Source organism: Astatotilapia calliptera, chromosome 20, assembly GCF_964374335.1.
Source record: "Astatotilapia calliptera chromosome 20, fAstCal68.1, whole genome shotgun sequence".
NCBI lineage: Eukaryota > Metazoa > Chordata > Actinopteri > Cichliformes > Cichlidae > Astatotilapia > Astatotilapia calliptera.
In genome coordinates this window covers 5930759-5943673 of record NC_137441.1, presented here as the reverse complement: position 1 = coordinate 5943673, position 12915 = coordinate 5930759, and the positions used below count along the sequence as shown (strand labels likewise).

The 12915-nt window shown below is 41.7% G+C and overlaps 2 protein-coding genes across 2 annotated transcripts; both read right to left on the bottom strand.

Annotated features, from left to right (window-relative positions):
• Positions 1-309: 309 nt before the first annotated feature.
• On the bottom strand, positions 310-2767 carry LOC113012909 (tubulin alpha-1C chain). The gene is made up of 4 exons (XM_026153346.2): positions 2618-2767; positions 1682-1904; positions 1448-1596; positions 310-1346 (listed from the first exon to the last, which is right to left on the bottom strand). The coding sequence occupies exons 1-4, from the start codon at positions 2618-2620 to the stop codon at positions 372-374; spliced, it is 1350 nt and encodes a 449-aa protein (XP_026009131.1). The 5' UTR covers positions 2621-2767; the 3' UTR covers positions 310-371.
• Positions 2768-7495: 4728 nt separating this feature from the next.
• tuba1a (tubulin, alpha 1a) lies at positions 7496-12159 on the bottom strand. Its single transcript, XM_026153345.2, has 4 exons — positions 11973-12159; positions 8967-9189; positions 8732-8880; positions 7496-8636 (listed from the first exon to the last, which is right to left on the bottom strand). Exons 1-4 carry the CDS (start codon positions 11973-11975, stop codon positions 7656-7658), a joined length of 1356 nt encoding a protein of 451 aa, XP_026009130.1. The 5' UTR covers positions 11976-12159; the 3' UTR covers positions 7496-7655.
• Positions 12160-12915: the final 756 nt, after the last annotated feature.

Here is a 12915-nt window from a genome sequence, read left to right as displayed (position 1 = left end):
TGGGATGTAGAGCCTCTACAGATGGATGCTGATGAGATTAAAAATGTGAAATCAAGTTATGAGATCTTTATTAAGTGGGGAATTTTGAAAGGTTAACATTATGATTGTTCTGACCTAAAAGAAAGGATCAACCCTTTGTGTGATGGATGGGCTTTGCAGATTTTTGGCTTCTAAAGTGGTGCGTACCAGAAAGTATTACAGCATCATGTGAGCACTTTAATTCCACACAAGTTAGATTAAGCTCTAATAACTGAAATTCTAAATTTGATATCCAGTGCCCTTTATAGTATTTTAAAAAGAAAAGACAAATTGCAGTCATTGAACAAACTTTATTTATGACAGAAATAAATGGCACAGGACCATTAAGTCATTTAATACTCTTCTCCCTCATCATCCTCTCCCAAGCTATCAGTTCCCACCTCCTCATAATCCTTCTCCAGAGCTGCCATGTCCTCTCTGGCCTCGGAGAACTCTCCCTCCTCCATACCCTCACCCACGTACCAGTGAACAAAGGCACGCTTAGCGTACATCAGATCGAACTTGTGGTCGAGCCGAGCCCAGGCCTCTGCAATAGCAGTGGTGTTGCTCAGCATGCACACAGCCCTCTGGACCTTGGCCAGATCTCCACCAGGAACCACAGTGGGGGGCTGGTAGTTGATGCCAACCTTGAAACCAGTGGGGCACCAGTCCACAAACTGGATGGTGCGTTTGGTTTTGATGGCGGCAATGGCAACGTTGACATCTTTGGGCACCACATCACCACGGTACAAAAGGCAGCAGGCCATGTACTTGCCGTGACGAGGGTCACATTTCACCAACTGATTGGCTGGCTCAAAGCAAGCGTTTGTGATCTCAGATACAGTTAGCTGCTCGTGGTAAGCCTTCTCTGCAGAGATGACTGGAGCATAGGTGGCCAGGGGGAAGTGGATACGGGGGTATGGCACCAAGTTGGTCTGGAACTCTGTCAGATCAACATTGAGGGCACCATCAAAGCGGAGGGAAGCAGTGATGGAGGACACAATCTGACTGATCAGCCTGTTCAGGTTGGTGTAAGTAGGACGCTCGATATCGAGGTTCCTACGGCAGATATCATAGATGGCCTCGTTATCTACCATGAAGGCACAGTCAGAGTGCTCTAGGGTGGTGTGGGTGGTCAGGATGGAGTTGTAGGGCTCCACCACAGCGGTGGACACCTGGGGAGCTGGGTAGATGGAGAACTCCAGCTTGGACTTCTTGCCGTAGTCGACAGACAAACGCTCCATCAGCAGGGAGGTGAAACCAGAGCCGGTGCCACCGCCAAAGCTGTGGAACACCAGGAAGCCCTGAAGACCAGTGCACTGATCAGCCTGAGGACAGAGAGGAAGAGATGACAACCAGGCATGAGTTACTTCATTCAATAATTTAATTCGTATATACATTTTATACTAGCTGCTTTGAATTCACCCACCAGTTTGCGGATCCTGTCCAGAACCAGGTCAATGATCTCTTTCCCGATGGTGTAATGTCCACGGGCGTAGTTATTGGCAGCATCCTCCTTGCCTGTGATCAGCTGCTCAGGGTGGAACAGCTGGCGGTAGGTACCACTGCGCACCTCATCTATGCAAACATTACTTTAGTTTTGCTTCAAAGATTTTTTTAAATTTTCCTACATTATTGTTCAGCAAGCAGTGATGACACTTACCGATGACAGTGGGCTCCAGGTCCACAAAAACAGCTCTGGGGACGTGCTTTCCAGCTCCAGTCTCGCTGAAGAAGGTGTTGAAGGAATCGTCTCCTCCTCCAATGGTCTTGTCACTGGGCATCTGTCCATCCGGCTGGATCCCATGTTCCAGGCAGTAAAGCTCCCAGCAGGCATTGCCGATCTGGACACCAGCCTGACCAACGTGCACCGAGATACACTCACGCTGTGGAGAGGGGGGGAAAAAAAAAAAAAGTAGTCATTCATTTGTTATCCATTCTATTTTTTTAATCCCAATAGTAGCTGAAAGCTACTCATCACATGTTGAGGCCGTCTCTGGAACTAATGTGAGAAATGAGGAAGAAGAAAATAAATAAGGCTCTTTGTTAGCAGTGGGATGCCACAGTCATGACTCCCCTGAGGCTGATAACATCTGAGCCCTTTAGAAATATCACATGTACATCAAGCAAAGCAACAAGCAAATCTTTTGTGTCGAGAACAAACATTTTCACATCAAACCAAACAAAAGACAAAAAACCCCATAAACTTTAAGTGAGCTGCTTCTGTTTGCTGAGTCTGTGGCTTCAACTTCACAAAGGCCGGGCCTCTTCAGAGAGGCGCTAATCAGAGGAATGCTGCAGGCTGACCTTTGCCAACTAGGTCAATGTGCGCATGAGAAGCCGGAAACAGACAGACGGGGCAGAACTTGAATTTGGGCTGTGCCTCGTCACGCTACACCAAAAATACACTAAATGTCTGTTGAACACTGGGGTTGGTTAGCAGCCTGAAATGATAACTTCTTATAGCTATTAAAGTAACGACTGAACTTAACGACCCTTTCAGCTGATTTGAATTACCGGCTACCACGTGATATAACTTCAGTTTGAACTTAATTGTAGGAAAAGACAAAAAAAACAAAAAAAAAAACTTGACACTCACCATGTTTCCTTGCGTTGATAAGTTTCAGGATTAAAATGAGGAATAGGAAGCGAGAAAAACGTTAGCTCCCACAAATAGGCCTTTATGAGTCCCGTGTAAGAGGTAACTGACGCGTTGCCTCTGGGCGGGGCGTTTTATACTCGCTCACCCGCCGGAAACGCTCCGCTGAATCTGATTGGGTACGTCACACGAGCCCTATTCCTATTGGTTAGATTATAAGCGTCACGTTCAGCCTGACACGGCACAAACTTTTCAGGAAGGTGAGGCAATCCCAGCTGCCAGCAGTGTGTTTCAGGCAGGAACTGTGCTTTTTTTCCCCCAGTGATTTCACATTTAAGTTTTTATTGTCTGTTTTCACTCATACTTTACAGCATCTACCAAATATGATCGGATACATTGTAAGAGAAAGACATGGCAATTAAAGTAAACAGAGAAAAAGATATGTTTTCACGAGGAAAAAAACTTTTTAAACCCCTATTTGGAAGCAAATTAAGGTTTTAGGCGGTTTTTTAATATAACTGGTGATTCTATACGTGCCGGTTTTATGTACAAGTGGCTGGAGGAGATTCATCCCGGCTACAGAATGGTGAGACTTGCATCTTGGAGGGTGGGATATACCTTGACTTCCCCAGTCCTGCTTTATTTAGTTAAATGACATTCAGTGAGTATTATAAGCACAATATAGAGTGTTGGGAGAAGTATTCAAATAAAGAAAATGACACTTAGAAATCCACTCCAATAGACTCCCTCAAAAATAAGGGCAGCATTATTGTCAGCAAAATTTAAAAAAAAAACAACCTTTTGTAAGAAAAGAAACTTGTCATCACATATGACATTATTACTTAACCAGACCTGAATCATTTTGGTGCTGCGGGCTTGTTTTTAAATATCTGTGTACCTCTAAACAATGTCGATTTATGTCTCCCAACCTGGTGCTCGGGGTCCAAAGAGTCACAAGCAAGATTTATTTATAGAACACATTTCAAAACAGCAGCTTATTCTTCTTTCCACAAAACCAGAAACCCGAAAAAGTAAAAACACAAACATACTGACTTACACAAAAAGTAAACATGGAGGGTAATATTACATTAAGTCTATATTAAGTCTTGAGCCGTTCTTTTTTCTTTGCTTTGTTTCCCCTGAGCTGGGCTTCTTGTAGATTTTTTTTAAGTAACAATAGTTCTCCTGGAGCTTGAGCAATAATTCTCCAGACTTTCCTGAAGGTCTTTCAAAGTTTTTCTTTGGGCACTGGCTGTTTTTTTCACTCACATTCAGTCCAGTCCATGTACCTTATTTTCCTTTATTTGTCCAGTTGGCCAATAGGGGAGCAACAGTTACAACAAATACAAATACCTGATCAATTTCAGAGGAATTTCTGTTTGTTTATTAACCCACTTAAAACTGACCTGTGAGGATTCAAGCATATCGAAGTAACTCACTTATTATTTGTTCCAGTTTCAGTGGGGGAATAAAATGCCAAACATTCACTTAGACAGATATAATATGGTATTTATCACCAACAGGTGATTCCCATAGAGTTAGCTGAATATTTAGCAAATGTGTTTTTAAAAAAATTATAGGAATTGGACAAGTGGTAGACAAAAGAAGAAAAAGCATGCTTAAAAACTGGCAAACTGAATAAAAATGTCTGAGCTTAGAGAAAACTACTATCTGAAATGGCTCCAAGACACTGCTTCTTTGTCAAGGGTAGCAAGCCTAAAAGACTGAAAATCAATATACAACTCTACTGAAAAAAATCCCATCTGACCACTTTAGGAATGAGCTGATATTTTTACTATTAGCATATTTAATGAAATGCATGCAAAATATTTTTATACTATATGGATATTTAGGTCCCAAGCCTAAATTTAGGTATTTTAAGATGATGTCTTCTAAGTTGCATTTTTGCCTTTTCAGTGAGTCTTCATTACTTTTAAAGGGAGAAAACGTGAAAATGTCAAGCCTGAAAATCACATCTAAGTTCTGTTTAAAATTACAATTACATTTACAACCCCTATTCCACAAATCTCAAATTTTAAAGGCAAGTGAAAAAGGGCTAGAATTTTATTTTGACCCAGAAGAAGTCACAGCTACAGCTGTGGCGTTGTATCAGAGCAAGCAAAGCAAAGCAAAGTAAGCAGTGCTTTGTTCAGTTAGTTCAGTTCAGTTAAATAAAATAAAAAAAATAGGCAGGCAGAAATTAAAATGTCCCAAAGTGAAAGCAAAGTCTCTGCGTCTACCCTGTATTATACTGCCATCTTGTGGCACAGTCGCTTCTTGCTGTTTAATAAACTGAGCAGACAAAGGCTCCACAAACTCTTTCAGATTAGTATTAGTATCTCAAACTTACTTTTTCATTAATATTTGTAATCCTCCTGTGAATACTGGCAGTTAACCATGTCACACAGTGCTCAAGCCTTTTAATTCAGCTGTAATTTTTATGTATCGATATATTTTATTATGCTTTTTAATCCTTTAATCAAGTAGTTGAGCTGCTTTTCTGAGCTCAATAAAAGCTGTTTTGGAGGTATGTATTCCTCACAGGACAGCCACTACAAACATGTTATTTTATGGAATATGATAAATCACTGTAGATAAAACAGAATGCAAACGGTTTAAAATGAGCTCGACATCTTAACATCAGTATTAATCCCTATAACACTAACAGGCATCCTTTTTCATCAGAATAATTACTTTATGTACAATTTGTCTGTAATGCAATCATGCCAAAAAAGAAAATAGACTCTTGAAAGTTCTAATGCTTGTTTTATGCTTGAGCTGTGATAGTGGGAAGGCAGGTAGTTATGGAATGCTGAGAGTGTTTGCTGTTGATGGAGGCAGTGTGAAAAATATGTGTTACAGCCGGTCTGTGGGCTACTCTTGTTTGTTGGTCCATCAGCCATCTGCTGAGAACAACAAAGTGATAACGTGCAAGGATCTGAAGAGGAAATAAGTATTGAAAACTGTCCACCGCAGCCACTGTTTGTACTTTTCATGCTTTAATTTTTTATCTTTAACATTCGTTTTATGCTTCATCCTTTCCCAGTCCGCTGTTGCTCCCTCCTCCATTCCGGCCCATTTGTAAGTCATTCAGCACTCAATTCAGTGATGTGCAGTTGGAAACACATTAGTGGTGTGTAAAAACCCCTTTTCATCCACTGTACACAGACAGACACATTACTGGGACCATAAATCACGCTTGAGGCTTTACATATCGGGTGATAAGACGAGGTCTTAAAAGCAGGTAAATGCAACCTCAGATGAACGACACATCATTCATTTAACAAAAAATGGAAAAACTACAGATTGTTTGGAACGGGCTGCCATGATCTCTAAAAAAGAACACGACATCACAATTTATGTTAGTATCTGAACTGTAACAGCCCTTTGGACAAACAAGACCAAAGTGGAGATGTTTGGCTACGATGCACACAATCGTATTTGGTAAAAAGAGTAAATCAGCACAAACATTAACTGTCAGCATGGCGGTGGAGGAGTGATGATTTTGGGCTTTTTTTGCAGCCACAGGACCTGGGCGCCTTGCAGTCATTGAGTCGCCCATGAGCTCCTCAGTATATCAAAGTATTCTCGAGTCAGATGTAAGGCCGTCTGTCTGACAGCTTGGCTAAGTTCCCAAACACAGCAGCAAATCTACAGTAAATGTGCTTTTCAGCCCTGAACATTTCATGTGGATATCTCCTGTACTTCAGAGGTTGTGGGGCTAAAAATCCTGGAAAAAAAATGTTCACCTAACCTTATTTATGTACTTTGTACCTTTTGTAACTCCAGATGTTTTTATAAGGTCAGGATAAGCTGTTGCTTGGCTTCATTAGATACAATAGTAAAGTAGGAGGTCAGGTGAGAATGCTGCCTATCTGAGGTTCCTCTTATAGTTTAATCTTATAGTTCCTGCGTGGACTTACCAGACCTGAAGAGTAATTCACTACAGCTGTCAATTCAGTATTTTTATTTTAGTTGTAGTGGAATACTTTTGGCTGCAGCCTTATTTTCCATGAGGTTGTCACAGCAGATGGATCCACATATTTGCTTTAGCCCAAACTTTACACCGGTGGCTGGGTTTGTGTGTCCTTCCAGTCTCACACCATGGATCTATTGTGAGTTGAAGGTTTCAGTTTAACAGTTCATACTATTTAATTATTAAATTTTGAAGACCGCATTGTAAACCTCAGGATCCTCATTACGGTCTAAAGATTTGTCACAGTGCAAGGATTCCTAAACTGTGGGCTGGGGCCCCCTGGTGGACCATAAAGGTACTGCAAGCGGGCAACAGCCAAGTTATATATTTACATAAACATATTTATTTATATAAAAACTTAATCAAAGGTGGTTAGTTTATGATATTATTCATTACTTGACCTAAATTTACTGCTTTTGTATTAAAGTTTGTGGCAGGTGGGTCACACGGGCTGGTGCTATTACAGTTGTCGTACCTAAGCTTTGAAAGAGTCTTCCTTTGTCATTCAGGTCGGCTGAATCACTCAGATATTCAGCAGGTGAATTTTAAACACCTGCTGAAAACTGATTTTCTTAGCTTGACTTTAACTATTGAAACTTCAAGCAATGGTTCACACTAATATTTAAAATCTGTATTTATGAACAGTAGTTATAAACACGGCTGTAGGATTTATGTATCGATTACAAGAAAAAAGATTGGAACGCTATTGAGAAAACTAATCAGCTTTTTACATGCATGTTTAAAAACATATGAATTTGAAACATCTTAAATTACATGATTCAAACCTTTTTGTGCTACTTACTCATGACTAATATGTCGTAAAGTTTCTGAATATTTAAAAATCATTCTGAAAATATCATTTTGAATATCACTGAATATTTAAAAGACAAACAGTTAAACAGTTTTTCATCACAGAGGTTTTATTTAGAGCATAGCCAAACTTGACATTTCCAAGGGTTTAGAACTGAACAGCCAAAATGACAAAACATTTGTATTTGGAATGCTTTAAAGGAAACATTTTAGTCAAATATTTCTTTTTTAACTAATGCCTTCAGGTCCCTTTCAGTACTCCTCTCCTTCCTCCTCTCCCTCACCCTCAATGGAGTCAACTCCCACCTCCTCATAATCCTTCTCCAGAGCTGCCATGTCCTCTCTGGCCTCAGAGAACTCTCCCTCCTCCATACCCTCACCCACGTACCAGTGAACAAAGGCACGCTTAGCGTACATCAGATCGAACTTGTGGTCGAGCCGAGCCCAGGCCTCTGCAATAGCAGTGGTGTTGCTCAGCATGCACACAGCCCTCTGGACCTTGGCCAGATCTCCACCAGGAACCACAGTGGGGGGCTGGTAGTTGATGCCAACCTTGAAACCAGTGGGGCACCAGTCCACAAACTGGATGGTGCGCTTGGTTTTGATGGTGGCAATGGCAGCGTTGACATCTTTGGGCACCACATCACCACGGTACAAAAGGCAGCAGGCCATGTACTTGCCGTGACGAGGGTCACATTTCACCATCTGATTGGCTGGCTCAAAGCAGGCGTTTGTGATCTCAGCCACTGAGAGCTGCTCGTGGTAAGCCTTCTCTGCAGAGATGACTGGAGCATAGGTGGCCAGGGGGAAGTGGATACGGGGGTATGGCACCAAGTTGGTCTGGAACTCTGTCAGATCAACATTGAGGGCACCATCAAAGCGGAGGGAAGCAGTGATGGAGGACACAATCTGACCAATCAGCCTGTTCAGGTTGGTGTAAGTAGGACGCTCGATATCGAGGTTCCTACGGCAGATATCGTAGATGGCCTCGTTATCTACCATGAAGGCACAGTCAGAGTGCTCTAGGGTGGTGTGGGTGGTCAGGATGGAGTTGTAGGGCTCCACCACAGCAGTTGACACCTGGGGAGCTGGGTAGATGGAGAACTCCAGCTTGGACTTCTTGCCGTAGTCGACAGACAGACGCTCCATCAGCAGGGAGGTGAAACCAGAGCCGGTGCCACCGCCAAAGCTGTGGAACACCAGGAAGCCCTGAAGACCAGTGCACTGATCAGCCTGAGGACAGAGAGGAGATGACAACCAGTGATTATTTTATTTAATTTGTCTTTCTGAAGATAAAGTTGAAACAAGCTGCTATAAATTTAGCCCACCAGTTTGCGGATCCTGTCCAGAACCAGGTCAATGATCTCTTTGCCGATGGTGTAATGTCCACGGGCGTAGTTATTGGCAGCATCCTCCTTGCCTGTGATCAGCTGCTCGGGGTGGAACAGCTGGCGGTAGGTACCACTGCGCACCTCATCTATGCAAACAACATTACGTTAGTTTTGCTTTAAAGATGTTTTAATTTTCCTACATTAGTGTTCAGCGAGCGGTGATGACACTTACCGATCACAGTGGGCTCCAGGTCCACAAAAACAGCTCTGGGGACGTGCTTTCCAGCTCCAGTCTCGCTGAAGAAGGTGTTGAAGGAATCATCTCCTCCTCCAATGGTCTTGTCACTGGGCATCTGTCCGTCCGGCTGGATCCCATGTTCCAGGCAGTAAAGCTCCCAGCAGGCATTGCCGATCTGGACACCAGCCTGACCAACGTGGATGGAGATACACTCACGCTGTGGAGAGAAGAAAACAAAGCGATAAGGGGGGGGGGGTTAATTTAACTGTAAATGTATTCATTTATTTATTTATTTATTTATGCAAAAATAAAATAATTTATTTATGCAAACAAAACAAAGGACAAAACTGTTCAAAGTGTTTTTCTTCATTCAGTTGTTTTGGGTGAGAGTCACTTTTACTGATCCAAACATGTTCTTTTATTAGCAACAACTAGTCTTATTTTTTTCCAGCCCAACAGGTGCACTGGATTGTGTCTGGAACCTCGTTGCTATGCGACAAACCCTTCACTCTGGCAACCGATGACGTCGGGGCTGTTGAAATTCGTTGGGAAGCGTGAATATTAGAAAAGGTTGAGCCGTTAAAGGAGAAAAGTTTAGTCAAGGAAGCAAGGCAGCCATAGTGGTAATGCCCACGGGCAGGGCCGGCCCGTGGCATAGGCCGTATAGGCAAATGCTAAAGGCGCGGTCCATCAGGGGGCGCCACGCCAGTGCCACAAATGTTGAAAAAAAAAAAAAGTTGGTACTATTATTTCTACATACAAAAAATAATCCCACGTTAATTAAAATGCAAAGTAAAGCTTATTTAATAGAAATATTATTTGTTACAACAAATAATCCCCGCACGGTGCGCCCCCTCCCTTCCCGTATCATGGTTCCTTTTGGACGTCACCACATCAAAAAATCAACACAAGATGTCAAAACGGCCAAAACTGTCAGGTGCCCAGGGAAGAAAAAAGAGAAAAGAAGAGGAGGAGAAACGAGAAAAAGACAGAGGTAGGTAACGTTAGCCTACATGAAATTATTTGTCTGAATGTGAAAGTAACCTAAATTTTTAGCATTAAGCTAATGTTACATGATTCGCTAATTGCTAATCAATAAATAGCTAGTTAACTGTTTTAACGTCAGTTAATATTGTGGAGGGGGCTAAATTGTTATGGAAAATAATAATGTAACGTTAGGTAATTACAGTACTCCCACCTTTCCCACCATTCCTCATTTGTATTCATCTTTTAAGCAGGTGTTTTTTGTTTACATTGTTATTGCCTTCTGGTTAGCTAACGTTTACCCTGCAGGTAATAGTCACTTTTCCACCCCTGTATATATTATAGTTGAAAGCCTAGTTATTAAAGTGCACATCATTAGTGTTAATTAAGCAATATCACATGAGAGGGAATGCTGTTTTTTAATATGAGCACTGCTGTGATTCGGTCAAAGATAATCATAACATAACATTCTCATATGATATTATACTGTTACTTTGCATTCTGCTATTCAGCATTTCACTGTAATGATGACAATAAATTGAATCTAATCTAATTTGCATATCAGTTAACATCATACATATATCTCTTTGGTTTTTCATTTATATTATATCATTTCATTTTATTCCTGGAATCATATGTTTTTATTATTAGACTTTAATACTCAGTGGTGTCACATACTCCTCTCTTCAGATGCACTGTTGAAGTTTCTAAATCCCACCCCTGGGCCATCTACCACATCTACCGCTGCTGCCTCCACTTCAGCAGCACAACCCACCAGTGATGCAGCATCAGCAGCACAACCCAGCCATGATGCAGCAGCATCAAGCGGTCTTCCTGTTGCCTTATTTATATTGTATTTTTAATTTATTTTATCCAACTTGTTGACACGTTTTATTGTGTTTATGTATGTAAAATTTATTGTATTTCATATATTCATTTTTTACTTTTTGTATTCATTTATTTATTCATATATTTTTTTATCTTGTTAATTATTCTGATTGTGAATTTGCTTTCTTTAAGTAAAAAAAAAGGTCAAAGACAAAGCTATTCAGTTTCTTGTGAGTACATACACTACACTGCCGATGTAGGGGGGCGCCACCTAAAATCTTGCCTAGGGCGCCAGATTGGTTAGGGCCGGGCCTGCCCACGGGTATTGATTTCACAGCATAATAACTGCATGCGTTGAACCACCAGTCAAATGTGGAAAAATGGCTCAAAAGTTTGCCAGTTTAGCCCCAAAATGCGGTTTTGCGCGCCCCCCCCCCCCAAGTTACGCCATCTTTGCCATCAGAGAATTGATCATTTTAATTCAGTGTTAGGTCTGTCTATATGTTAATGCCACTGATTTCGACTCATCACTGAAACTAAACCGTTATAACAGAAAACTACTACTACTAGGTTGCCGGCTGTACATCTGCTAGGTGGCTGGCTGTGCATCAGTGCGGTAACTATCAGCCCGGGAGAGTCCGTTACTCGCATGCATTTTTAATGGCTTGCCGCGCTGACAGGGCATTTTCATCCAGTTTTCCCTAAGGATTGGGTTACTGTGGGTGTGGGGCATTCTTTTTAAGCTGATACAGCTTAATGCCATTCTCCCTGCCAGTGCCGTGCCCTTACAGCCCGTCGCGGTCACGACTAGTGATGACCGGGGCTTTTGTCATGCCAGTGAGAGAATAAAATACCGCAGAGTCACCGGCTGGACTGAAGCCTCCATTATTCCCTCTGTCCACCCCTGAAAACCTCTTTTGTTCGGTCTGCCCGCCACGTCCCCCAATTGAAAGGCGTCAGAGCATCTCCCCATCTCAAGCTGGGACTAAAACCCCCCACACTACACTGCAAGAAATTGAATATCTATATAGCAAAATCAGCCACACAGTTTTAAATCCCACTTTTCATTTAAAGGTAAAGCAACCCTCCGTTATAAGAGCTCAACTTACAAATCACACCCGCCTTCTTCTTTTTTTTAAGTGTGCCTCAAGTATGGCCTGTTAACAAAGCTTTTTTAAAAGTTCTTACCATTTTGTTATGTTATAGTCGCGGTGGAGGTTGGCAGAAGCTCCTCGATAAGCAGTCTTACAATTCGACTGTTATGGGGTCGATGTAAGAGATAATGGCGCACATGAGGATGGACAGAGGTATATATGCAAGGGAAGACCCGGCGCCGGTGGCTGCTGCGCCCTATTGGCCAATCTCCCGTCAGTCTGACGTTTCGAATCATTCCGCGGCTTTCGATTGGATAAGCGGTTCTCCTCACTGCAAGGACCGCCCAGCAGACCCCACCCTACTATCCTGCCGTATTGTGCTGCAAGCATGGCGCCTCTGATTATGGGAAAAATGCTGCGTAATTTTCAGCATGTTTGTGCCAGACAGACCCGGCTGCTCTACACAAACTCTCCATATGTCGCTCCTCATGCTAAAACTAATAAACAAAAACAGAATAACTAATAGGAAGGCTTATAATAAAATTCAAGAAACACTTAAAAAGTGAAAACTGTATTCACTTTTATTTATAATTGATTTTATCAGGTTTTATCCATAATACATCTTATTTTATTTCACATTTTCCAATACAAAATCAATCAGCTAATCTTTCTTCAAATCGCCCCTCCAATTTGTTACCATCAGACTGAATTTCAAGCCTTTCACCGGATATATATGGATCTTCCAGTGTCTTACTTTTCCTTAAGGCTATATTATAAAATGTGCATTTGCAGTTAACCTAAAGAGGAGTTTAAACACCCATCCACGTTGGCTGGCAACAACAAAACTTTAGTTATTATCAAACCATCACTGTTAAATGTATTTTTGATATGACCTTTGTATGTTTTCATGCATACAGATTTTTACATACTGTTCAAAATTTACTGCCTTCTACATGATACGGTAGATGTGGTGTTTTATTGAGCAGATTAACAGCCATTTGGCTTTGTTTTCCTGTCTTCCTCAGATAAAAGAGGTC